General features: G+C 43.5%; 1 protein-coding gene across 1 annotated transcript in view; it reads left to right on the top strand.

Moving 5' to 3' along the window:
- The first annotated feature begins 2,553 nt into the window (after positions 1-2,553).
- The window catches only part of PRKCA (protein kinase C, alpha), a 532,565-nt gene continuing 508,004 nt past the window's right edge, over positions 2,554-27,114 (top strand). Inside the window, exons 1-2 of the mRNA XM_006833598.1 lie at positions 2,554-2,910; positions 6,184-6,215. Of these exons, the coding sequence (XP_006833661.1) occupies positions 2,738-2,910; positions 6,184-6,215 (205 nt within the window). The 5' untranslated portion in view covers positions 2,554-2,737. The remainder of the gene's footprint in view (positions 2,911-6,183; positions 6,216-27,114) is intronic.

Raw genomic sequence — 27,114 nt, 5'->3', positions numbered from 1 at the left:
ATGTTCTTTCCTGCAACTCTCCCATGAAAAGGCAGACTCTAAAAAGTTACTAATGCTCATGATGGATTTTCCACTCTTGCTCCATGAGCTCTCCTTCCCATTGAATTATACTATGGAGACTTCTCAGGTGGGTTGCAAGGGCAAGTAATGACTTACATTCCCAGCGATCCTTACTGTTGTTGTTAGAGGCTGTCAAGTCAATTTCACCTCATAGTGATCCTAAAGACGGCTATGAGGAAAGAACTGTGTGGCTCATTCTACTGTCTGCATTTGATGATTATGATGCATTGAAAACATGGCTTAAGTTTAGAGTGTTTTGTGGAGAATTTTATCTGTTTTCCTGACATGTCCTGGTCTTTATTTCTTCCCTGGCCTCTTCCTTTTTATCTTCCTTGAAGGACCGCCACGCATGGGGGAATTGTGACCAGATAGGATGGTGGTGGTGGTGGTGGTGGTTATGTGCCCTGGAGTCAGTTCCAATTCATAGAGATCCTGCATAGGGTTTCCAAGGTTGTGAATCTTTACTGGAGTCGAAAGCGTCATCTTTCTTCCACGGAACATCTGGTAGTCTCGAAATGCTGATCTTGAGGTTAGCAGGCCGACTGGTAACCACTATGCTACCAGAGCTCCGTGACCAGATAGGATAGCAAACAAATGCAGCCTCTGTGGGCACTAACAATGGTTGGCTCAAGAGAAGTAAATGGATCAGCAAAGTGCATGTGCCTCTAATGGTCAATTGCTAGTTTACACTGTTTAAAACATAAAATAAATTCTTATTTATTATCAACTGTCACTACTGTGTTGTTGTTGTTAGGTGCCATCGAGTCGGTACCGACCCATCAACTATCACCATTAGCCAATCTCAAAAAATGGTCTAGTGATACACTCTAAGATAGTGCATATCTTAGACTTAAAACAAAACAAAACAAAAAAAACTCACGGGATTAAACAACACACATTCTCTTTGTGGAAGAAACTTGAACTGGGGTTTTCAGTTTATGAAGTAGTTCTGTGAATTTAGTGAATCTGACAGTGAACCAACATGATAGGATCTGGTTGTTTCCCTTGGGTAGTTTAGCATCCTTAAAGCTGAACCAATAAGTATTCACCAACTGATTAGCTGGTACACCCCCACCGGCGTCCTTTACATAGCCATGCCAGCTGCCCTTTCTGTAGCCCTTTTTGTAATTTACAAGTGTTCTGGTTGCATCTGCCAGTATGACAGTAATACGTTGAGGATGCAATCTTATTTCTAAATCAAGGTTCTGGACGCTCTCTCTTTTTGAAAGTTTTTATTGTCAATTGAGTGATCGTTTACATGGGAGAACACTCATAATTCACTGCAATGATTACAATCTCCTCCATGTATCATCATTCAACAGTACTTACTTGTATTCCCCCTCCCTTTTTTTTAGTGGGGTACACAAAAACAGTCACGAATATATAATCATTTAAACAACCAAAGAGCACATTCTGCAAGCCTTCTTCTTGGCCACCATCACCTGGTCGCCAGCACACAGCCCTTCTCTTTCCATGAGCTGGACTCTTCTTTTAAAGTCAGGAAAGTCTGAGAATCAATTTTGTAGCTGTAGTAGCCACTGAATAACGGGGATGAATAAATGGGGCAAGTCCTTTTACCATCCTACGTGGTGATACTATCTGGTGTACAAATCAGATCCCTATACAATAAGTAGGTGGAACACAGGTCAACAGTGGAAGGTAGGTAGAAGATAGATAAATGTTCACTTATTTAAGATCGCCGCTTCTCGCTTGCCCTGTCACATATACAGAACGTGAACGTGTAGGGCTTGGGCGTTTTAGCCGTGTAAAACATCAAAATGACACAGACGGATGAACGTGGGCATTGCGCCTTATTAGTAGCGGTGGGACCAGGACACAGGGAACGGCTACCTGCTGCGTATTGTGAGGTCAGGGGAGGGAAGGTGAGCGTCCGGGGGTGCTGCTCCAGAGCCCGAGATGGGGTGTACGTGCGGGGACCCCGTATGGAATTTTGGCCTCCTTCTTGCTACGCACAGATCTCCGACCCCGGGAAGCAGGATACTAGAGGCGAGGAGCAGCGACAAGCCGGAGACTGTGGGAGGAGGAAGAGGAGGCGAGGAGAAGTGCCCGCGCGAGGAGCGGAAGAAGAGGAGGTGGCGAGAGGGAGGACAGCCCAAAGGAGGGAAAGAAAAGGCGGCGGAGGATAGCGGGCCCGCCCCTCCCGGATTCCTCCTCCGCTCCCAAATTCGGGCCGGCCCTCCCCGGCCACCGCCTCTCTTTCCCCGGCTGCTCAGAAAACGCGGCGGCGCCGAGTCCCGCTGCGCCCGCGCCCTCCCCGCACAGCGCCGCGCCCGCTACACACGCTCGCGCGCGCCCCCAACCCCCCGCGCGCGGCCAGATTCCGCGCGCGCCCCACCCGCGCGGCCACACTCGGGGCATGCGCGGTGGGCGGCGCCGCTTCGGGCCGCCTCTGCCGCGGCGAGTAGGAAGCGCGAGCGCCGGGTGCCGGGCTGTCAGTGAGCGTGGGGCCAGCGAACAGAGTGAGAAGCTCTAGCTCCGGCTCCAGCTCCGCTCCGCGCCGCTCCAGCCCGACTCTCCCCGGCCGCCGCCCGCTGCCGCGCCCTCGGCCGCCGGCTAGCGCCCCCTACCCGGGGTCGCCGCGGCCCCGAGCCCCTCCCCCTCCCCCGGCCTCCCCGCTGCTGCTCCCCGGCGGAGGCAAGAGGTGGTTGGGGGGACCATGGCTGACGTTTTCCCGTCCAACGACTCCACGGCGTCTGAGGACGTGGCCAACCGCTTCGCCCGCAAAGGGGCGCTGAGGCAGAAGAACGTGCACGAGGTGAAAGACCACAAATTCATCGCCCGTTTCTTCAAGCAGCCCACCTTCTGCAGTCACTGCACAGACTTCATCTGGTAGGTGCGCGCGGCCCGAGGCTCTCCCGGGGACCGTCCGGGCGCGTCCACTCCACGGCCCTCTCACTCGGGGAACTTGGAGAGCCGGCGGGACTCCCAACTCTCCCGAAGTGACACTCGCGCGCCTGGCCGTCCCGGCCCCTGACACACGCGGGCAGGACTCCCGGGGAAGTTGCCGCCCCACCACACGCCCCCTGCCGCCGGAGGGAGGGCTGGCCCTGCACCGCAGTGACATCGATCCCTTACTCGGGGCCAGTGACCTCCCACTGCTCCCCCGACCTCGGGCCGTGGGGTGCGACCAGAAGGGAAAAAAAAAAAAAAAAAAAGAGAGAGAGAGAGAGAATCCCGAAGGCCAAAGTGTCCCGGAGAAGCATGCCCCAGTCCCCGAGAGCGGCGGCGGCGATTGCTGCGCTCGATCCAAGTTGTAGGCGAGCCTGGCTGGGCGCGTTCGGGGTGTGTGTGTGTTTCTCCTCGGGCTGGGACTCTACTGGAATCTTGGGTTTCTGCCTACTGTAGCTTGTATCTCCTGGGCACGGAGACACTTTGACTTTTGTAGGTGAGCCCAGAAAGAAAGTCGAGAAGCAACTAACTGTAGAAAGATTGCAGTGGGGGAGGGGGGAGTTAAAACCGTGCAGGCAAATGGCAGAAGGGCAGAGGGAGTCATTTAAAATAGACCCTGTCAACAGGAGATTAGAACTGTAACCCTGTGGATGAGGACAGAGGCTTTATTTAAGCAAAATACTGTAACCAGCAAAGGTGTCATTTCCAATGAATGCAGATGAACTCGAAAGCCCTGGAGCTTTGAGAGGAATCCACAAATGGGTTTAGGGGTCTTTGAACTCTGTAGAACCAGGTGAAACTGTATGTGCAGTTCTTTTTACTCCTGAGAGAGTTACATACAGCTTTATCGGATTCTCTAAGGGTCCATGATCCCCTAAGAGCCCAGAAACCCGGAACTAAAGGAATTTCAGGCCCTCCAAACTGGAGATTAGTAGTTTTGTTTTTCTCTTGGTTTGGTGGCACAGTGGTTCAAGAGGTCCCTTACTAACGGAAAGGTCAGTGGTTTAAACACACCAGCTGCTCAGTTAGCTACCGTAAACGTTACAGTCTTGAAAACCCTACGGGGCAGCGCTGCACGGATCTAGAAGAGTTAGTTGCCCAACATTGCTGCTTCTACTTCTAGGCTAGTGGGCTAGGCTTGGGTTCCTTAGCTCCCTCCTCTGGTAGGCTAGGAAGCTGCACTGGGTAACAGTCCCAACCACCAACCCGATGTGTGGGATATACCCCGGGGGGCTTCAAACGCTTGGAGAAAAATTACGTTATATTTGAATCCCACTTTTCCGGGAACTTTTTGAAGCCCGCTCAGTTATGTATCTTGATGAGGCGCTAGGGAGAAGTTATGAATGGCCCTGTCTGAATACATCACTTTTGGGGGAAAAAAAACATCTTAAAGGGTGTGTCCCAGAAACATCGGGTGCTTAATTTTCCCTTTCCCTTTTAGAAATAAGCTCAAAAGTCCACTTTTATGAAAAGCGCAGTCACCTCTGAATGTTTGTTTTCCACCGGTGTAGTCAGGAGTCCTGCTGTGGCACTGTGGTTTAATGCGCTGGACTGCAAGATTGGTTTCAACTGCAAGGTTGGCGGTTCAAGCGTTCTAGCTGCTCTTTGGAAACCTTATACAGGGTCGCTGTGGGTTAGAACTGACTCGATGGCACTCAGCAACCATAACAGACAGTGTATGAAGTTATTGTGCTCAAAGGAGTAGGTAATTGTAGATAAGGCTATTTAAAATTAAATCTTTGGAGCATCAGGGCAAAGAGAGGCTATTGCATTTAGTTGAGGTGAGGGCTTCTGCCTTCCTTGCCAACCATGATATTTCATTAAAAGGGAACATGTTGTTAGTTCAGACTGTTGACAGCCTTTACAGGAAGTAGGTAAGTCAGAAAAGGGACTTGGACTTACTCAGGTCAGCTAGTGTCTTTCCACTATCGATTGCCCAGAGGGATCAGCCCATGGCGAAGTGCTATGGCAGGCTAGGTCACCAGGTATGTTGTGAAGTGGAAAATTGCAGTCTCTTCTTCTCCATTCCCCCTGAAAAATCTCTCCAACATGTCTCCACTTTATTGTAAAGCAGCCACTTGGAAGCACCAGGAAAACATATGCTGGAATGGTCTGTTGTTGTTAAGTGCCATTGAATCGGTTCTGACTCTTACGGACCCTGCACAGGGTTTCTAAGGAGTGGCTAGTGGGTTTGAATTGCTGACTCTGCTGTTAGCAGTCCAGTGCTTATCCTACAGTGCCACACTAGGACCCCTGGAATTGCCTGGCAGTGTACTTTAGTTTCTGTTTTTTGTTTTTTTAAAAATCTTATCATCACTTCTATAGGTCCTTGAATTACAAGTTTTATTTAAATCTTTAAAGTACTGACATTGTAAAGCTAAATGTTTGAGTTTAGTTAATTTTTTTGGGGGTGGGGAATGTCTCAAGTTAATTATAAAGGCATAGGAGTGCTTTGTAACTTTAAAAAGCTATGTGAAGCAAGAAGTTATGACGAGTAATTTTTCAGGGTATATTTTAATGTGGTCCATTCTTAGGGACCAGTGTTGGCATTTCAGTGTGCATGTCTGAGTTCGCCTCTGAGAGCGTACATTCGCTAAAGTAATTTACGAGAACAAAATAGTCTCTGTTTGCTTTGAATGCTATTGGTTCTCAGTAAAAATCAGATGGTGCTCATCTTCAATGCAAACAGTACGAATGGTATTTTGTTTGTAAAATGTGACACCTTAAGCAAAAATTCAATGTTAAGCATGTTGCTGTCTGGCAGTTTCCCCACACATAACATCTTAAACCACCTCATAACACGTAATGAAGTCTCTTTTAAATTGTCATTAGGGAATAAAAAGATTTTTAGTTAGTTTTTAAGAACAAAAGCCCATGAACTCCTTTTTGTGAATCATGTAGTCAACTTTGAATAGACAGCCATGTTCTTGTGTAGAAATGTTAGTATTGCTTATAGAGTGTAAAGAATTGACGAGAAACTTGTTAAGTTGAAGAATTTCCATGATCCTTTGCAGCCAAGATAGGTTTTTTGTCAAAGTTAAATTTATATAGTTATATGATTGGATGCATATTTATGCATATTTTCATACCAAATCATTTGGTTTCATGTACAGATTTTTAACTCAGTAGATTAATTTGTCACATAAGGTGCTTAAAATATGGTGTCCAACACGAAGTATGTTAAGATGTTTTCTTCTTATTTCTGTTTTTCAGGGGGTTTGGGAAACAAGGCTTCCAGTGCCAAGGTAAGCGGCCATGTTTGATTTTGTTTTTCGTTAGAACATGACATAAACTTGCCAACCAGGAACAGCCTTTTATATCATCTTTTCTTTATAATCTGAAAAATAATGGTCTTTAGATAATAGTTTGGATCTTAAAAAAAGTTACATGGTCTTGCCTAGTCATCTACATATGTTGTTTTTGGTATTGTTAAGTGCTGTTGAGTCAATTCCCATCCATAGCGACCCTGTGCATAGGGTTTCTAAGGAGCAGCTGGTGAGCTTGAACTGCTGACCTTGTGGTTCAAACTGACTTTGCAGTCCAGTGCATAACCCACAGTGCCACACCAGGACTCCAATCCACATATAGAGCTATCTTTTTGTCACTGGGGGGAAAAAAAATTCCTGTAATTTTTATTTTTTGCAGAGACTATTCTTGCCAGAAACTGCTGTCTTTGTGTGGGTGTTAAGAAAACAACAGAATCACTTTGTATTCATGTGGCTTTTCCTTTTTGCTTTTCATCTGGTTTACCTATGTACAGGGCTGGACTCATTGCCACTCATTTTTGACTGTACGTTTGTGTTTTTGTAGATTACCGATTGTCATCTATAACAAATTTGCATGGTTTAATGTTTCAGAGATACTCTGGTACTGCCTGATTCTTGAAATATTACTACTAAGTGGCAGACTTTTCCATATCTGATGCTCTCCAGTTCTCTATTGCTAAAAGAAAGACCCTCTCTGATTTGTAGGTGCATCAAGTATTTAACTTTTCATACTTCTATTTGTTTAATTTCTTAATGCTTTTTAGCTTGTGAAGGCATCCCAGGTTCATCAGCTCACCTGCTGGCTCCTACTGTTCACCATTTATTTTGTGTTTATTTAGTTCTGGTTACATATCCCATCTGGGGCTTGACTTATTATTAGGGTAAGTAGAAAGTACATTCTAGCCTGGAAAATATTGTCCTGACACTGTATAAGGAGAGAAAGAGAAAGAAAGCGCACTGTTATACGTTTGTCTTATATGCAGGTTCTAAATATATTTTAAAGAGGGCATTTTGTGGTATGATAATTCATTAATACTCTGCCCTTCTTATAGCAAGATGTCTTATAGAGTGCTAGAATAAATTATATGTATTTAGAAGTGTCAAGGGATATTTGTATAAAAAGTAGAGTAATAGGGGAAAAACATGTTTTACTAATCTATCTATAAAAGGTAGATGTAACTTTCTATCAGTTCTCAAAATCGTGCACCTGAACTTTATAGACGAGACTTGGGTCTAGACTAGAGTTTAGGAAGTTTACAGATGCAAAGGTACTTTGTGATTCTGGGATAATGGGATTCACATCTTCCGTTATTTTGGGGAATAGTATTTCTTTGTGTGGCAACCTACGAAAACTTACTAGAAAAACTATTTTCTCGATCTGCTCAAATTGCAATACTTTCCAAGAGAAAAAGGGTATGTAACTTTAAAAACAACCATTTTCTGCATAAAAAGAATTCAGAGTAAGCTTGGACCTACTTGCCTTTTCTTGATAAAACCATAGTCTGCATTATTAAGCTCCAAGATGGGCCTACATTGCTCTCCCTAGAGAACATCTAAGGAGCTCTCGTGGTGTAGTTGTTACAGGTTGGGCTGCTCATCTCAAGGTCAGCAGTTTGAAACTACTAGTGGTTCCACGGGAAAAAGATGAGGCTTTCTGCTCCCGTAAAGATTTACAGCCTCGGAACTGACTCCACGGCACACAGCCACCACCCACCACCAGAGAGCATCTGTTGAACTGTTAGTGGATTGTTGTATACTGTTGAATTGGTTCTGACTTGTTGCTATTGTTAGTAAGTGCCATTGAGTTGGTTCTGACTCATAGCAACCTTCCAAGGAGCTGTTGGTGAGTTTGAACTGCTGACCTTGATAAACTGACCTTTTGATCCAGTTCTTTATCCCACAACCTCCTTCTGACTCATATTGTTGTTAAGTGCCATCGAGTCTCTTCTGATTTATAGCGACCTTATATAGTGTCTCCAAGGAGCAGCTGGTGGGTTTGAACTGCCGACCTTGTGGTTCGCAGTCCAATGCTGAGCCTGTAGTGTCACACCAGGAGTCCTTCTGACTCATAGAGATCCTTAAAGAGTTTTTGAGAACTGCTGGCCGGTTTGAACTTCTGACCTTACAGTTACCAAATCAGTTCTTATCCGACAGCGGCACAGCACAACTGTTGTGGTTAAGCGCTGGCAAGTTGGTTGCCACAGAGCTACCCTGTTAGGGTTTCCAAGGAGTGACTGGTGGGTTTGAATCACTGACCCTGTGGTTAGCAGTCTAGTGCTTGTTGTTGGTGTTAACTGCTGTCGAGTTGGTTCCGACCCATACTAACCCTGTACAGGGTTTCCGAGGAGCAGCTGGTGAGCTTGAACCGCCGACCTTGCAGTTCAAATGGCTTTGCAGTCTGGCATGCATTAACCCACAGCGCCACACCAGGACTCCTAGTGCTTAGTGAACTGATAATCTCTTAAACATCATATAAAATTAAAACTGAAATTGTGTACCCTTCTCTTTCCCTTCCCCAGGACCAACTGCTATGTAACGCATACATTGATTTACTTCTTCACATACAGTTAGGTTGTAAACTTGCTTAACTAAGAGTTTAAAAAAATTTTTTTTTCTCCCACTCAGCAGTATATTGTATCTCCTTCATGTGAAAACATCCATTGGACTGTTGGTCTTCTTAATGTGTAATATGTGGATAGGTCTTGGTGTGGCGCTGTAGGTTAATGCACTGGACTGCAAAACCACTTTGAATTATAACGTTGGTGGTTCAAGCTGCTCCTAGGAAACGCTATACAGGGTCGCTTTGAGTTGGAACCGACTTGACAGCACTTCACCACCACAACAATGTGGATATGTCAGATTTAGCCATTCGTTTGTTGATAGATATTTGAATTGTTACTAAGTTCTTAGTAGCACAGATACAGCTGCAGAGAACATCTGTGAGCAGGAGAGTCAGTATTTCCACAGCGGTGATGTTGTTATTATGTGCCACTGAGTCGATGCTCACTCACAGTGCCCCTGTACAAGGTTTCCGAGGAGCAGCTGGTGGTTTTGACCTTGTGGTTCAAAGTCCAGTGCTGACCCTACAGTGCCACCAGTAGAAGTGTGCTCACACGTGCGTGTGTGTACGTGTGTGTATTAGAGTAGTGATTACAAATCGGGCTGTGAACTGCAAGGTGAGCAGTTCGAAACTACCAGCTGTTCCACAGGAGAAAGGTGAGGCGTTCTGCTCCCATAAAGATTTACAGCCTCGGAAACCCTGTGCAGGGTTGCTATGATTCAGAATCGACTTTACCGCATATAATCACCACCACTACTACCCCTAAGTTTGTCTGCCAAAACATGCCAGGTTACCTTTTCAGTATTTATAATTTGTGAATTCTCTCATTTTCCTCATTTTTACCAAGTTCTAGTATGGCACTGTGGGTTAATGCACTGGACTGCAAGATTGGTTTGAACCACAAGCTCAGTGGTTCAAACCCACCAGCTGCTTCTCAGAAACCCTATGTAGGGTCTTTCACCAAACCTATGTGAGTTTGAACCGACTCGATGACACTTACCAACAACAGCCACCAATGCAAGAGGGCTTCAAAATGTTCATTGGACAGATTCCATTATCTTTTAATTCTATTTTCCATGAACTTTCTGAAGCCTCACCGTACAAATCTTTTGCTACCAGTCTTGGATAATCTTTTACATTGATGCCAATCTGATAGGTGAATGTGGTTCCATCTCCTGAGTGGTTGGTGAAGTTGAGAATTCTTTCAAATGTGTTTGTCATTTGTACTTTTTCTGTGAATCATCTCACTTTGTCTTAATATTCAAGATTTAAGATCTGTAAAATAGACAAATCAGAGTTGGTCTCCATACATTGTTTCGTTGTACAGAGGGTTGCTGTGAATTGGAACCAATGAGCAGCACCTAAGAACAAAGACAACATGTGCTTTATAGGACACCTTTATGTTGTTGTTGGTAAGTGTTGTCGAGTCAGTTCTGACTTATAGCCATCCTATATAGGGTTTCCAAGGAGCAGCTAGTGAGTTTAAACGGCTGACCATTTTAGTACTTCAATACTTATTCTACAGGGCCACATCAGGACTCCAGGAGACCTTTATAGTGGGCCTTTATAGGATATGTGGTGGCGCTATGGGGTAGACATTGGACTGCTAACTGTAAGGTCGGCAGTTCAAACCCACCAACTGCTCTGTGGAAGAAAGGTGAAGCTGTCTGCGCCTGTAAAGATTTACAGTCACAGAAACCCTAGATATAAGTCAAAACTGGCTCAATGGCAGTGGTGTGGTTTAAGTATGTACTTTATACACTGTTCCTTGGTTTGGTGAAGGATTTTTGTCTATGATCTCTTTAAATAATGCATTCCGCTAGTTTGTTTTGTTGTTGTTAAGTGCTGTGGAGTCAATTCCGACTCATAGCGACCCGGTATAGGTGTCCAAGGCTTTAAATCTTCCTGGGAGCAGAAAGCCTCATCTTTCTCCTGCGGGGCAGTTGGTGGCTTCAAACCGTAGACCTTGTGGTTTGTAGCTCAGTGCTTATCGTATGTTGTTGTTAAGTGTTGCATAGTTGGTTCCAACTCTTAGCGACCCTGTATAGGGTTTCCGAGGAGCAGCTGGTGAGCTTGAACTGTTGACCTTGCTGTGTACATTGAGGTTGTGGTCCAGCGCATTATCCACAGCGCCACACCAGGATTTGGAGCCACCTACATTTTAATTCACAGAAGTATTTAAAACATAATTCTATATTTAACAGATGGGCTCTGTTTAAGATGTGTAATCTGCATTTTATGTTGAATCAAACCCAGACCTCACTGCTGTTAAGTTCCTTCTGATATGTCGTGACCCTCCAGGTCAAAGCAGCTCTGGTGCATGGCGTTTCTGAGACTAATCTTTATGGATGCTGACTGCCACCTCTTGGCTTCATGAGCAGCTGGTGGGTTTGAATCATCAAATACTTGGCTGACCGCTGAGCTATGACCACTGCACCACCAAGACTCCTTTGACTTCTGATGGTGGTAACGGCGGTGTACCGTGGAGTTGGTTCCGACTCATAGCGACCCTGTATAGGGTTGCAGGAGAAAGAGTGAGGATAAGCTATTCTCAGCTGTGCCTTGGGCAATATACCTTCTGGTGATGGCAGCTGGAGTTGGTGGCTGCTTTGGGATCTTCAGCCAGCAGAGTTGTGTCAGCTGGAAGAGGCAGTGCCATGGCGTCATTAGGCTGCAGCCTTGTGGCTTTGGTCGGTCGATCAAGTATCCGTAATTCAGTATGACTTTTCCATGTGTTTGCTTTAAAATGAGAGAGATCCATGTGTTCCAAGGAGAGGAACTGTTATCTGTTTATATAGCTTTCAATCTAGAAGATTCACCACCCTTTTACTGTGAAATTGAGAAGTTAGACTTTGAAGACTTATGAAAGAAATATGTTTTCATTCTTGAAGGTGAATTTGTCATCAGAAGCCTGTGGTGACAGGTTGGTGGTGGCTATGTGCCGTGGACTTGGTTCTGACTCATAGTGACCCTGTGGAGGGTTTCCCAGGCTATAAATCTTTACAAGAGCAGAAAGCCTCATTTTTCTCCTACAGAGTGGCCGGTAGATTCAAACTGCTGACGTTGTAACTGTTAGCAGCCCAACTTGTAACCCACACTGCACCAGGGCTCCTTGTGTGGTGACAGAAAATGTTTTATTTTACAAGTGTGTGAAACACTAAGATTATTTCCCACTTCTTCCTACCCCAACGACATCCAGGGAGCAGCTACTTCTTGGTTTTATTTTTTTGTTTGTAAATGTATCTTTGACAAATGGTTTACAGTTTCAGCATTCTTCACGTGTACACTTCAGTGACACTAGAGATGTTTTAGCAGGTTTTCAACCAGTACCATTGTCCATTTCTAAGATTGTCATCACCTTTTTTTTTTTTTTTTTTTTTAAGTTTTTATTGTAAACCGAGTGATAGTTTCGGCTTTACACCATCGTTTCATTGCAATGATTACAATCCTCTCCAGGCATCATCATTCAACAGTATTTGCTTCTATTCCCTCTGCTTTTTTTGTTTTGTTTTGTTTTGTTTTTGGGTGGGGAGCGGGAGGAAATGTATACAAAAACAATTATATGTGTATTATATATAATAATTTAAACAACCAAAGGAAACATGCAAGCCTGCCTCCTGGCAGCCAGCTCTCAGTCACTCTCTTTCCATGAGTCTGGACCCCTCAGCTGCTCCCTTTCTCCATGTCCCCATCTCTGCCTCCATCTCTGGTGTCGCTGCTTCTCTGGATAAGGTCCCGCATTCTGCTTGTGCTCTTCTCCCTTGTTGGGACTAGGGTTCCCAGTTTCTGGACTGTAAGATTAACTACTCCCCCATTTTTGTTATAGAACTTCTACCTTTACAGTTATAGCAGTCGCAGTTTATCATGAAAACAATGACTCACTATACCCATCACCTTTTAAACAGAAAGCTCAGTGTCCCCCTAAGCAATGAACCCTCCTTCTTTACATCCCCTCCCCCCAAGCCTTGGCAACTGCTAGTAAACTTCTGTGTCTATGCACTTGTCTATTTTAGATGTTCACATCAGTGGCATCATTTGATATGTGTCCCTTTGGGGTGCAGCAGACTCTTCTGGAGAGATGTTGATTGGGTTGGTCCCCTTTCACTTAAGGGACTCTATGCCATTCTTATTTAGGTTGCAGTGCAGGTCCACAGCCCTGAAAATTGGTGTCTGCTGGCCACATAGCACGGAATTTGCTGCCAGAAATAGTGACTCCCCCCTCCCTGTCCCAGGACCTGAAATGTGGGAAAACAAAGGTAGAACTAGAAGCCACAAAACATTTTTTTTTTCTTTCTTTCTAAAGATTGTTAGAAGGCTTGTTCCTCTGTAATTTTGAAATTACCCTTGCTGCATGGCTCGACTTTGCCCTTTGGTTTTTGTTCAGTTTAACATTCACCAGGCAGTATTTCATTCTGTGCACAAGAACGTTGGAAGTCGGTACCTACTTGGTGGCACCTAACAGCAACAATGACAACAACAACATTCATTGGTGTCATCCACTTAGCATTTGTTTCATCTCCTTAAGGCTAGCAGACAACTTGTCTTTTGCTTCTTTGTTTTTTTTTCCTCAGAGAAAAGAGGGAAATAAGCGGAGTCAACTCATCTGGCCTGGTCTGCTGAAGTTTAGCTGCTAGCCTGCAAGGCCTGTCTCTGGCTGGCCAAGTCTGTCCTGTGTCAGCCGATTTCCAAAAGCAATCATCATACAAACAGAACCATGCACTTTCTGTTCACTTGTTCTCTTCCTCTGGCCAGTGTGGCCTGAACAGCATCGCCTCTTACTTTCACTGCTGGGCTGGAAAAACTCGCTGTTTGTCCTTGTCACAGTTAACAAGGCCTATGCACTTCTCTAATTACACTGGTAGACACTGCCTCTCCAAGTGTAGTCCGCTTCTTTAAAGTGCTCAGCTGTGGCTTGTTTTTTCTGTCTTCACCTCCGTACATTTTCCTGCTCATTTCCCTTTCTTTCTCTTTGGTGGAATATCTCAAATTCCCATGTCCTCACTTCAGACTCTTTGGATAGAATACCCTAATGAGACTGCCTCAGGATCAAGCCCTGCCCATAACTGTGGTCAACAGGAACCTGCTTTTTGGTTCTGTAGGATTAACATCAGCTCTTGTGGGGATGTGAGGGAATTCATTCACATTTCTGTATGCTCAGTAATGCCACAGTGAAGTGGTTTTGAATCTCAAAATATTTCCCTGCTGTGAACACACATTTAACCTGAGTCTCCAGCTGCAGTGTTTCTTTTCTTTCTTCTTTTAAATGTTTTATTGTGAATTATGTGATAGTTTACATGGGAGAACATTAACTTTACATTCATCCTATTGTATATCGTTTCATTGCCATGGTTACAGTCCGCTCCATGCATCGTCAACCTACCAAAGGGTACACCTGGCAAGCCTGTCTCTCAGTGTCAGCACACAGCCCCTTTCCCTCTCTGGGTCTAGTGTCCCCAGCCACTCCATCTCTCCACGTCATTGTTACTGCTTCTCTAGGTAGGATCCCACACTCCACTCTCCTCCCCTGTTGTGTTTCTTAGTTAGGGTTCCAGCCAGTCCCTCTCCCGTTTTGATGCCATTTCATGTTGAAGGCTGGCCTCAGGGTATGCATAATTCCATCAGCTTACCTGAGTACGATAAGGAGCTGTGGTAGCATAGTGGTTACAAGACGGGCTGCTAAGCTCAAGGTTGGAGTTCGAAACTACCAGCATTCCTTGGGACAAAGATGAGGCTTTCTGCTCCCGTAAAGATTTACAGCCTTAGAAACCTTATACAGGGTCACTATGAGTCGGAACCGACTCCATAGCACACCACCACCAGCACCACCACCTCCTGAGCAGGGTAATGTGTTACATTCATTCTCAAAGAATGAAAGTCATCATTTGTGAGGAGAAGAAGGAAGAAGAATGAGTTTCTACTTGGCTGTGTGAGCTGAGGAGTTCTGGAAAACGAGGCTGACTTACAGAGGGCAGCAGGGATTGAGTTGGCTACCTTTCAGAAAAGGGGGATGTCCCATTTTGTCATCACAGTTCAGGAAGATTCTGAGAGCCAAATAGTATAACAGCATGTTCCAGGAGTTAGATGAGTGCTTGGAGCTGAGTTGGGCGGATTGGTGCAGATTTGGGGAAAACATCTGCCCAACCCTGAGGTGTCCTCTCTGTTCACTCCTAAGCTCTCAGTGACCTCAGGCTGCCCCCTGGTTTGCAGAGCAGGTACTAGGATTTCCCATCATCCCTTGTCTGCAGAATGGAGGTCTGATTGGTTACCTATCCTAAAAACAGGTTCACTGTTGCCTGTAGATGAACCTTTCGGGCTTATTGGCAGTCTGAGTGACAGAATCCACAGGAGAGTGGTGTGCGAGGCCACTCGGTAGGGCTGGCACTAAAACCAAATGGATGCATGAATTCTATCTCCAAGATGAAACTGCCGGTCATGCCTGAGGAAACTGAGGTGGTTTTTTTTCTTCCCCGAAGTTGTACAGATAGTTACTAGAGTTAGGGATGCATGCACGAAATTGGTGTCATGTATTCCCACTGGTGGCACAGACAGTCCTGAAGTCATTTCTGATGAATGACTTCCTGAATGTTGACTCTCAGTATGGGAAGTAGTGGTGGGGCAGGGCAGGGCAGGGCAGGGCAGGGTTATTTGCCCTAATAAACCGAAACCCAGCCCACTGTCATGAAGTCCATTCTGACTCCTAGTGAGTGTGCGTAGGGTTTCCAAGTCTGTGAATCTTTATGGGAGCGAAAGCCTCATCTTTTTTCCATAGTGTGACTGGTGGGTTTGAACTGCTGACCTTGAAGATTAACAGTCCATTAATTGCTTTTCCTACAGCATCACCAGTTTATCATAAGTGACAGCAGTAGAAGCTGGCTCAGCTTTTAGTTTTTTGCAGTTGGACATGGCATTGGCGTTTCTTTTTCTTTAATTATCTAATGAAATGATTTCCCAACCTCCCATGTTTATTTCACTATGAGTCGGAAGTGACTCAATAGCTCGTAACAGCAACAAAACGGTTGTTTAACTCTCCTAGGCTATTCAAATCTAACATGTCTAGATATGTTAGCCTTTAGCATGCTCCCTTTGCCTTCACACCACTCCAGAGCTCTCGAGGCGATTCTGACTTGGCAGTCCTAAAGGACAGAGTCCAGTGGCTGCATGGGTTTTCCCAGGAGTTCTGGTGTGGCACTGTGACCACAAGGTCGGTGAACCATAAGGTCAGCAGTTCAAGCTCACCAGCCACTGTTCGGAAACCCTATACAGAGTTGCTATTAGTAGGTACTGACTCGATGTCACTTAACAACAACTGCAATCTTTGCAGAAGGAGGCTGCCTCATCATTCCTTTACAGAATGACTGGTGGCTTTGAGCTGCTGACCATTTGTTTTCAGCCAAGTATATAACGAGACTTAGAGAATTCTGATTTCAAAATGCACTGCTTTCAGAGCCTCTTGATTAGGATGAAGTCAGACTCCTCAGCAAAACAAAAGAAAAACAAACCCACCAAGTCTGTTTCAACTCAGAGGGACCTATCAGGGCACAGTGGTCAGCCCCATTGGATTTCCCAGACTGTAACTCTTTATGGGAGCAGACAGATCTTCTTCTTCCGTTCTCATGTCCTCCAGCCATCCTGAAGAAGTTGCAGTTGAAAAGTCTTATGAATTTTCTTCTTCAGTTTTCTTTCCCTCCCGGACCCCCCATTTGACCCACATGATACCTGTTTTCCTCATGGGTCCTATCCTAAAGCTCGGCGCAGGCCCTTGTCGACCCTCCTGCCTTTCTGGGGCTTGCTTCACAGAACACCTTCCCACTGTGTTGTTGGTTTCTAGGCAGTTCCTCTGCCAGCCTTGAAAACAAGGACTGAGTGCCCGTTCTCGTTGTGACTCCTGCGTTTAATGCAGTGACTGGAGCTCAGTAGTTATTCTTGGAATGACTGTTTGTTGAGTGTATGAATCTGTAAACATCGGGAGAGATACGTTCTGAGTATCCATGACCAGAAGGCTCACGACATCTGCCTGCCCATTCATCATCATCTTTTTAAAAACTAGTTTATTATCCAAAATTACATCAACTAGGATTAACTGTTGTTACCCTTCAAAATACAGAGCAGAAATTTCTGACTTGTGCTGGTGGAAAGTCTAGGTAATGCTCGACCTAAGAAATGAACAGAGCCCTTGGTGTGGCGCTGTAGGATAAGCACTGAACCGTGAGGTTGGTTTGAACTGCAGAGTTTATGGATCAACACACCAACAATTCCTGGGAAACCCTACGGATGGTTGCTATGAGTCAGAATCAACTCGACCCCATTGAACAACAATAATAAATGAGTCCAGGAATAAACCACCAAATGTGCCTTCCTCCAATCTTTAGGAAAGTATCTTATTGTTAAGTGCCATCGAGTCAGTTCTGACTCATAGTGACCCTGTATCGGGTTTCCAAGGAGCAGTTGGTGGGTTTGAACTACCAACTTTATGGCTCGCAGTCCAGTGCTTATTCTACAGTGACACACTGGGAAGGTATCTTGGCACCAGGAATGAATCTCATCACCACAAATAAAACAAGAGGATATGATAGGCCTTGACAAGAGGGAAGATGTCTTAGGTACAGGGTGAGAAATTAAAAGCAGCTCTCAGCACATGTGCTTGATCGCAGCATTGGACGGACTGTTCTGTTTGAGTTTGGGGGGCTAATAGCTGAGAACTGGTGTCAAGCTCCAGAGGAGTAAGTAGTAGCTCAACTTGATCAGTTCTGATATTTTTAAACATCTTGTACCTGAGCTTGGATGTGAGGAGGAGTCGAGGCATGGAAGTAGAAGGTTTGGAACTGAACTGTAATCACTTTAAAGGATTGTTGCTTTTCCAACTGAAGGAAAGAAAAATGAAGAATTACCAAATTCGACAGGATGGCAGACATTGAGGAACATTCACCTTTTATGCACTTTTATTACAAAATCGCCCCGTGAAATGTAGAATATTAGTCCCGTTCTAGGCAGGAGAGCACCTGGGTCTAAACTTTCGTGTAGAAACATTCTTCATTAGCCAAATGGAAACTTTTCTGATATTTTCCAAGCCAGGATTTATGTAAGAAGAGGAAAGAGTAATGCCATTAAGGGAAACCCTGGAACTTTTCTTGGTGACAGACTAGTAAGGCTGTAATGTCCTCATCTGTCCCCAGGATAACTTGTATTCCAGGTCTGAAACCTCATGGGAGACTTCGCCTCATATGTGAGCATTTCAGGTGTTGTTGTTAAGTGCTGTCAAGTCGATTCCAACCCATAGCGACCCTGTATAGGGCTTCCAAGGAGCAGATGGTGAGCTTGAACCACCGACCTTGCAGTTCAAACAACTTTGCAGTCTGACGCATTAGTCCACAGCACCACACAGTCAAATCTAGCTGAAATTGCTGTAAGTGCATTTAAAAAAAGAGAAAAAAAAAAAAAAAAAAAACCCACTATTAAATTATACAAAGGGGAAAATGGATTCTGGAAATAGATATCTATCCAGGATGGCATGGAGAGAATGACTTGATTAATAATCAGCACAGGGTAAGAATTATTAAAAAGCAAGTCTGACACCACAAATATTCGCAGAAGGCCAATTTGTCTGTCACGCCTTTACTTGATGTGGCTTTTTTTTGACCCCTCCCAGTATCCATACATTTTTGTTTTGGGTATTCTGAGAAATACGAACTTCATCTATTGGCTCCAATTGTTCGTTAGGGAATAAGTACTTAGGGTGGAAATAGAGATATAGATGTGGGTTCTAAATAAGTTTAGATCAGACTTGGATAAACTTGGATGAGAGATCACATGGAAGGTCAGTACTCCAGTAGCTGAATGCTGACTACAAAATTCTGTTATGATGATTACATAATCCTCAGTGAAGGCGCTTCCTGCTAGCTTAAAGGTCCAAGGTTTGAATCCCTAGTCCCTCTCCTCCCATGGAAGAAGGAGGTGGTAGTCTGCCTCTCTGAAGCTCTACAGCCTTGGATACCCTATGAGGCAGTTCTCCTCTGACCTGTAGACTGCTGTGAGTTGGAGTTGACTTGAGGGCAACACATATTTTGAATCATTTTGAATCCATTTCTCCTTCAGCAACTCCTGAGTCCTGGTTCAGGGTTGCAGAGATCCTCACCATGCAGTTGCAACCCCTCCTTGGCTTAAGCCAAACCCCAAATCCCCACTGCCATCAAATCAGTTACAACTCATAGCAATCTTACATGACACATTAGAATTGTGCGGTGGCTCAAGACGGTAGGCACTGGACTGTGACCCACAAGGTTCAAAGTTCAAACTTGCCAGCCACTCTGCAGAAGAAAGAGGAGACCTTCTACTCCAGTGAAGATGTAAAGCCTCAGAAATCCTATGCAGAGCCACTATGAGTTGGAACTGACTCAACAGCACCACCAACACTCTTTAGGAAAGAAGACTGGCGCATCTTTCTTCTATGGAATGGCTCATGGGTTTGGACTGCCAATCTTTCAGTTAGCAGCTGAGCATTTAGCCACTGTGTTACCAGAGTTTCTTCCTAAACTTTGTTGTTAGGTGTCATCAGTTTGTTTAGACTTATAGACACCCCATGTACAACAGAATAGAATACTGCCTGGTTGTGCACCATCCCCACAATTGTTGCTATGTTTGATCCGGTTGTTCTAGCTCCTGTGGCATTTCATCTCATTGAGGGTTTTCCACCTTTTCATCGATTCTCTACTTTACCAAGCATGAAGTCTTTCTCCAGGGACTGGTTCCTCCTGATAACATGTCTAAAGTACATGAGACAAAGTCTTGCCAACCATTCTCCTTTCTAAGGAGCATTCTTCCGCCAAGACAGATTTATTCATTCTGGCAGTCCGTGATATGTTCAGTACCTTCCCCAACATTGTAATGCAGAGACATTAGCTCTTCAGTCTTCCTTACTCATTGTCCAGCTTTTGCATGCATATAATGTCCGACAATTGAAAATACCATGGTTTGGGTCAGGTGCACCTTAATCTTTAAAGTGACATCTTCGCTTTTTAGCACTTTAGAGGTCTTTTACAGCAGATTTGCCTGATGCAACACATGGTTTGATTTCTTGACTGCTGCTTCCAGGGGCATTGATTGTTGGATCCAACTACGAAATCCTTGACAACTTTAGTTTTTTTCTATTTATCATTCTGCTGCTTATTGGGCTAGTATGGGTCTATTTGTTTTCTTTATGTTGAGGTGCAATCCATACTGAAGGCTGTAGTATTTGATCTTTACCAGTAAGTGTTTAAATTCCTCTTTGCTTTCAGAATGAGCCACGGTTCAACTTAGTAAGGCTTGCATTCCTGCTGCTCATAGTGAGAGCTTATATTAGATACATACACTCTTTATCACATCTCTATTGTGCCAGATGTTTTATGGCACGACCCAGGAGCCCAGCTTTGAGGAGCTTGGACTCCACCGTGGAAGGCATACATTCTAAAGACTGAACTGAACAGTCTGCTGGACTATCTTGTTGGGATGAGTGGAGACATTTTCTGGACTCAGTGACTTTTGACTTTTGACAGTGGATTTTGTCTTAGGCTTTGCAAGATATGTAACATTTCATTTAACTGGGAAGATGGCGGTGATACTGTAGGCTGAGGAAATAGCCAAAGAAGAGCAGGATCGAAGTGACTCCTACATTCAGGGTTCTGTATAGACAAGGAGCATCTAGATTAGGAGGAGGGGTCATATGTGTCACAAGAACAGACAGAAGACGTGTATGTGGAGCTACTTTATGCTTTCTCACACACTGCTCTTCTGCACTGATGCAGTCTTTCCTCTTCCTGCCTCTTCCTTTTGTTTTTGTTTTTAAGTCATGTTCATTTTATTATTTTAGAAAAATGTTGCAAATGCAGGAGTCTGAAGCATTTTTCTTTATGTAAATGAGACATGGAATTGAACCTTAGGAACATAATTTCTTGCTTTAAAAAAAAAAAAATGTGCTTCTGTGACCGGGTCCTAGGGCATTGTTTACTATACTGAAGCTGGTATTGGTGATTACAGCATCGTGTTGACAGTCCAGGACATTCCAGTGTGAAAATTATATGACTCAGGGGTGTGTCAAAGTGGGTGTGGCAGCAGCTCGCCGAGGTCTGAGTTCACAGTGGGAGGAGGAGGACTGTCACCATCATCAGCATTAGCCCAGAGTGATTCTGATGGGGTGGAGGTCAGGCATGCCTCCAGCCTTGTACCTTTTCTATCAAACCTCACCCCTACCATCACTCCCACAGCACTTCCTGCTTCTAAGCTGGGTTCAGTAATTCTTTGCAGTGGTCACACCGAACTCAGAGATAATACTCATGACTATGGGTTTATTAGGGAAGTTAGCATGTCACAATGTTGTTGTTGTTAAGTACCATGGAGTCGGTTCTGACTCATAGTGACCCTACATAGGGTTTCCAAGGCTGTAAATCTTTACAGGAGCAGAGCATGCCTTATCTTTCTCCCGCAGAACCGCTGGTAGTTTGGAACTGCTGACCTTGAGGTTGGCAGCCCGACTTGTAACCACACCATTAGCAAGTCACAATGCACGATTAGAAGTGCTTGGGGAAAGTCCTTTCAGTCAAAACAGCCTCTTCCTAGCCATGCCTACAGGCAGGCCTCTCCTGGTCTCTGGCTCTTGGCCTCTCAGCCATGGTCCCCTTGGCCTCTGTCCACTCTGGCAATGTTACAAAGCTCTTTTAGCACTGCTGATAAATGCCCAAAGGGCTCTCCACTTTGCTGTAAGCCTCAGCTTGAAGGTGCTCAGCTCCAGCTCTGTAAGTCAGTATACCTTGCTCCCCAATTATGTTCCTGGAGGCACCCCATTCCAGAAGTGAGTCTCCTTCCCAGCAGCACTCAACTGTATGTGTTCTGTGGTCCAGGAAGCCCGCTGCTCTGTCTGGTGCCGACTCTTGGTTCTGCGAATGCTGCTCCTCTGTCACTCCGTCTGCTGTTCTTCCAACAGCACCATCTTTTTGTCCTGGCGTTGAAGAGGTTCAGTGTGCAGGGACTTCAGGGTTCAAAGGGTGTGCTCCACTCCACCCTCTGCTTCCTTGATGGTAGTGAGGCCCCCTTCCATGTCCCCCCTCCCCATTCCTGCTTCTGAGCTACTTCATTTTTATGCCCCTGTTAGAGTTCTAAGTTTTTACAGCCACAACCCTGTTAACAGTCACTTACGACTGAATCATACACTTCTATCAGCATTTTATCTTACCCAGATCCACCAGGAAAAAAAGTTGTTTGATAGGAGTTACAAAGACGATGAGTAGAAGAGCTATGGGAAGTAATTCAGTGCACTGCAGGACGAAATGCTGATTTATGCTAGATGTGCTCATGCACGTTCGTAAGGGGAAAAAATGAAGCAGAAAGAAAACATTTACATATTTAAAATCAGCAGCACTTGCTATTTAAAAAATCGCCACTGATTCTTTCAGTTGGAACTCCCAGCTCACGCCCAATAGTTAACCCTTCACTCTTCATGTTTCTAAACTCAAGCTCATGTGTCACAGCTGTAGTCAGGGATGTTTGAAGAGAGAGGCTGTGGAGACTGGTGCTGTAGTTTGGAATGTAAGATGGATTTTCATCCGGGCTTCAGATTTGCAAAATGAAAGTTCATGTAATATGGCTACTGTGCTGTTGTGGACATGGGATGTGCCACCACTACCATCCCCCTACTACAGGAGTGGCTGCTAGAGCAGAGGGAATTTAAGTAGCATGCCCACAATCACACACTGGTTCATGGCAGAGAGGCCATTTGAAATGAGACAGATTGAGAAAATAGAAACCACTTGCTGTCCAGTCAGACCCAACCCCTGACCATCCCATGTGTGCCAATGTAGACCTGTGCTCCACAGGCTTTTCAATGGCTGATTCTCCAGCAGGAGATTGCCAGACCTTTCTTCTTAAGGCACCTGCTGATTAAACTTGAAACTCCAATCTTTTGGTTAGCATCTGAACTGTTTGCCCATGGGGGACTCTGCTTTCACTAAAGTGCAGTAGTTTCTCAGTATCTGAAGTTGTGTAGACAACTAACCAATTCCTTTTATTCTTCTCTTTTCATATGCTTCTCTTCCCCTTAGTTTTTCTAATAAAGTATGCTTTGCGGTACTGTTTGTTATAATTGTAATAAAACCCTCATTGATTCAAGAGATCTTGAGTCCCTCTTAGTAAGATTTCCATTAGTTTCTGTTCAGATTTGTCTTGACAATAAATAGCAGCGAACAAGCTTAAATGATTTCCCTCCTTTTGTTGAATCAATGCAATGCAACTGTATATCTAAAATAAATAGACTATTTTGCAGTGTGAAAAAGAGCGATTACTCATTTTTAAAAATTTTTAGGTATTGCAACTTGAATCTTAACTATTTACAACATAAGGGAAGGGTTTAAAACTTGCTTTCTCATTTTCTAAAACAAAGTTGTTGTTTTTTTTCTCAATGTGGTTGTTTCAATCATGAAAACATTGTATATGAGTGATTTAAAATTTAATAGGCAGATCAGAAAATAAAATAATCATATTGTGAACCATTATCCTAAACAGTAATTTTGAAATGTTCTCTTGAGTAATTCTACATATCTTTTGTCATGCTGAACTTGTTCAAAGATTGCTCACTAAAGTGATGAAAATGGGAAAGTTCTGCTTTTGTTTAAAAATGAGGCTTTATATTTTATATGTGTCTGTATACCATATAAGAGAGGTCTTGTACAATAGTGAATAATTGTTATCAGGACCGATTGTGAAGGTCGGAATTGTAAAGGTAGACGTTTTATAGCAAGGAGGGGAGTGATTAACTTTTCAGTCTAGGAGCAAAGGTCCCTAGGACCATCAAGGGAGAAGAGCAGAGAGCGGGACTCTACCCAGAGAAGCAGTGATGCCTGAAATGGAGGCAGTCGGAGACTTTAGATCCAGAGAGGGAGAGCAACCATGTGCTGAAGACCTGGGGGGTACGCGGGGGGGATTGCATGGAGGGAATAGTAACCATGGTAATGAGCCGATATACATGATAGAATAAATGTAAAACTAATGTTCTCCCATGTAAACTATCACATAATTCACAATAAAACATTTAAGGAAAAAAAAAAAAAGAGAGAGAGGTCTTGGTGGTACAGTGGGTTAAGCATTGGACTGCTAACTGGAGGCTCAGTGGTTGCTCTGTGCATAAACATACAGCAGTCTGCTTCTGTAAAGACTGACAGTGTCAGAAATCCCATGGGCTCTTCTGCTCTGCCTGTAGGGGCTCAGTGAGTTGGAATTGACTTGATGGTAGTGGATTTGGTTTTATACACTACATGTTATATGTGCTTTTGCAGTTCACATGATCATTAATTATATAAGCAGTCAGAAGCATGCAGAACTGAATTTTTTTTTTTTTTAGCTTCAATTTTCAAGGTTAGGGGCAAGGGTTAATGGGTGCATTATCCTCCTGTTCCCTTTTTTGGCTTTAATTGCAAAACAAAGCACCACAGCACCTGCTGGTATTGAGCTGAGCCTCTGCTCGTTTGATGCAAATTGACTTGTAAAATCTCATTTTATAAAGATTAATTATTGCTCTGGAGCTGGAAGAGTTGGTATGCTTAAGACTTGCCATGGTTGGTCTACAATGAATCTAATGAAATGCTGGGGAATATCATTTAGTTAGAAGGTAAAAGGTGATAGAGAGCAAAGGATAACTCATTGGATGAGGCGCTGGGCTTTTTAGTTTAATTTTTCAATTAATATGATAATTAGAGCTATAATACTAAAGCGTTTCATGATGTTTTATTTTAATTTGAAGTGTAAACTCTGGAAAGATCAAGCACTCATGAGATTATTAATTTGGATAGCATCCTTTGTTAACAAGAAGCTTTGGGCTGCCTTGTTGCTTGGTGGAGAATTATTAGAAGACCTACATTTTATTCATCTCAAAATTGCCATTAACTTTTGGCTTTTGTTTGCATTTTCATGTGTTCCTTTTATGTCAGGTTTTATTTGATACTTTGTATATTTTATCTAAATACCTTGAAACGATGTGGAGACTTGCTCTTAGAATTAAAAACAATTTTTTTTTTTAGTTTCTTTTTTTAATGTTTTATTGTGAATTATATGATAGTTTACATGGGAGAACTTTAGTTTTACATTCATTCCATCGTGTATCATCTCACTGCCATGGTTCCAATCCCCTCCATGCATCATCAACCACCCAAAGGGTATATCCCAGAAACCCGCCCCCTACACTTCTCCCTCCTCCCCCCAGTTTTCGGCCCACTGACTTGATAGCACTTAACCACACCAACATCCAAACCAAATGTATAAATCAACTGTTTTTAATTTGAGGTTCGGTTTTTGGATATATAGATACAGAAAATAAACACATAAGACATACAAAATGGTAAAGGTGATAGAAATGGATAAATAAAAATCAAGTGTGGCTAATTATACATGCCTTTTTCAACATTTTGTCTACTATTTAAGATGAAACACAACATAAAAATCTTGTTGTAAATGTTCTTTTCAGACATTTTGCTTCATGTGCTTGATTTTCTAAGTTGTTTTTAAAATGAGCCCAAGTCAGTGGTTCCTTCTTCCCTTGAACAAGTTCTCTGTCACACTCTTGAACGTTCTTTATTGCTCCAAGAGTCTTTGAAGTATGTTCAGAATTAGAAACTTCCAAGTCAGAAAATATTACTACTGATTTGATATGCATGGGTAATTTTTGAAAGCTTTGGGACAATTCAAGTATTAAGGGTGAGCATTTGTATGTCACTTTTCTTCATTGCTTCCTTGTGTGCTCTCTGTTAAGGGTTTGCCTACTTGGTCTTCTATCAATAATCATATCAGATCCAGAAACGATCAAGGCATCGTTAGCTATCACTGAAGCGCGTTTCTTCTCATTGACTTTTTTTTTCTTCTTCTTCTTAAATATTTGGAGGAAATTTGTGTCTTTTTCCTTGATTTTGAACAGATTTCAGTTTTACAGGAAAGTTGAAAGAATGGTACAGATAAGTTTCCTTGTATCTATCTCTCACTTGGCTTCTATGTTAACATCTAAGGTGACCATGGAAATTAACATTGTTACATTGTCTTCAAAATACAGACCTTTTTTTGCCCCTTCTATTCTATTATCTGATCCAGGATCCCAGTTTGCATTTAGCTTCTTTTTTTCTTAATCATGGAGGTTATTGTTTTAGATTATCGTTACATGGGTGTTGTTGTTGTTGTTGTTAAGTGCCGTCGAGTCGGTTCCGACCCATAGCGACCCTGTACAGGGTTTCCGAGGATGTAAATCTTTACGGGAGTAGAAAGCCTAGTGTTCCTGATTATTCCTGATTATGCTTTGGTGAAATCAGATTTATTCCGTAAGCATAAATTGGAGTACTCTTTTTTTTTCTTTTTTGGAGGAATGCCACTCTGGGTGGGGTCAGCCTTGTGGTCAGAGTAGTTCTTGGGTGATTGTCTTTATGGTTTTCTGTTGCTTCTGGTGGAAGAGAGGGATCTTTTTTTAAATAAGGAAGGTAATGAAATTGGAACCTACTGATGGTCAAGAATCTCGGGTATTTGCTTGATTTCTTATGGAGAGATGAGTGAGGCATGGAAGGCTCTTTCAGAGATCTGGGAGGCCAAGCTGGAACTGTCCAGTAGAACACTGATGATAGGAATGTTTTATAATCTGTATGTACTGATATATATATCACCATGTGACTATTAAGCGCTGGAAATGTGGAACTGAATTTTAAGTTCTGTTTCATTTTATTAATAAAGTGTAAATTTTAGTGGCCACATGTGGCTACCATGATGGAGAGTACAACTGTAGAACACCCTTGGGAAGTAAAATTGGATCATTTCTTTTTCTTTCTTTCTTTCTTTCTTTCTTTCTTTCTTTCTTTCTTTCTTTCTTTTTTTTTTTAAGTTTCCATATCAAATAAAACACAGAGATAGGAAGCCACACAAAAATGAATGAATTATAAGACAAGTATTGCTGTAACCTACCTACATCGTCCTAGAACTTGGCCATTCCAACGTGTGCCTCCCCCTCCCTCCCAAGTAACTGTGAATGTAGCTTTAAGATGCTTAACTTCTTTTTGTTTTGTTTTGGTGTGGTGTGGCGTTGTGGGTTAACGTGCTGGACTGCAAGGTGGGTTTGAACTGCAAGATCAGCAGTTCAATCTTTCCTACCCCTCCTCAGAAACCCTATACAGGGTCACTATGAGTCAGAACCTACTCAACAGCACTTAACAACAACAACAATATAGTTAAATCTTGCACATTCAGAAATAGTTTGAAATATCCTTTACATTTCTTTTCATCTGCAGTTCTCTCCTTCATCCATTTGTTGCAGTTTTTCGGGGGGGG

This window comes from Chrysochloris asiatica, unplaced genomic scaffold (assembly GCF_000296735.1).
Source record: "Chrysochloris asiatica unplaced genomic scaffold, ChrAsi1.0 scaffold00007, whole genome shotgun sequence".
NCBI lineage: Eukaryota > Metazoa > Chordata > Mammalia > Afrosoricida > Chrysochloridae > Chrysochloris > Chrysochloris asiatica.
This window is presented reverse-complemented; position numbering and strand designations above follow the sequence as displayed.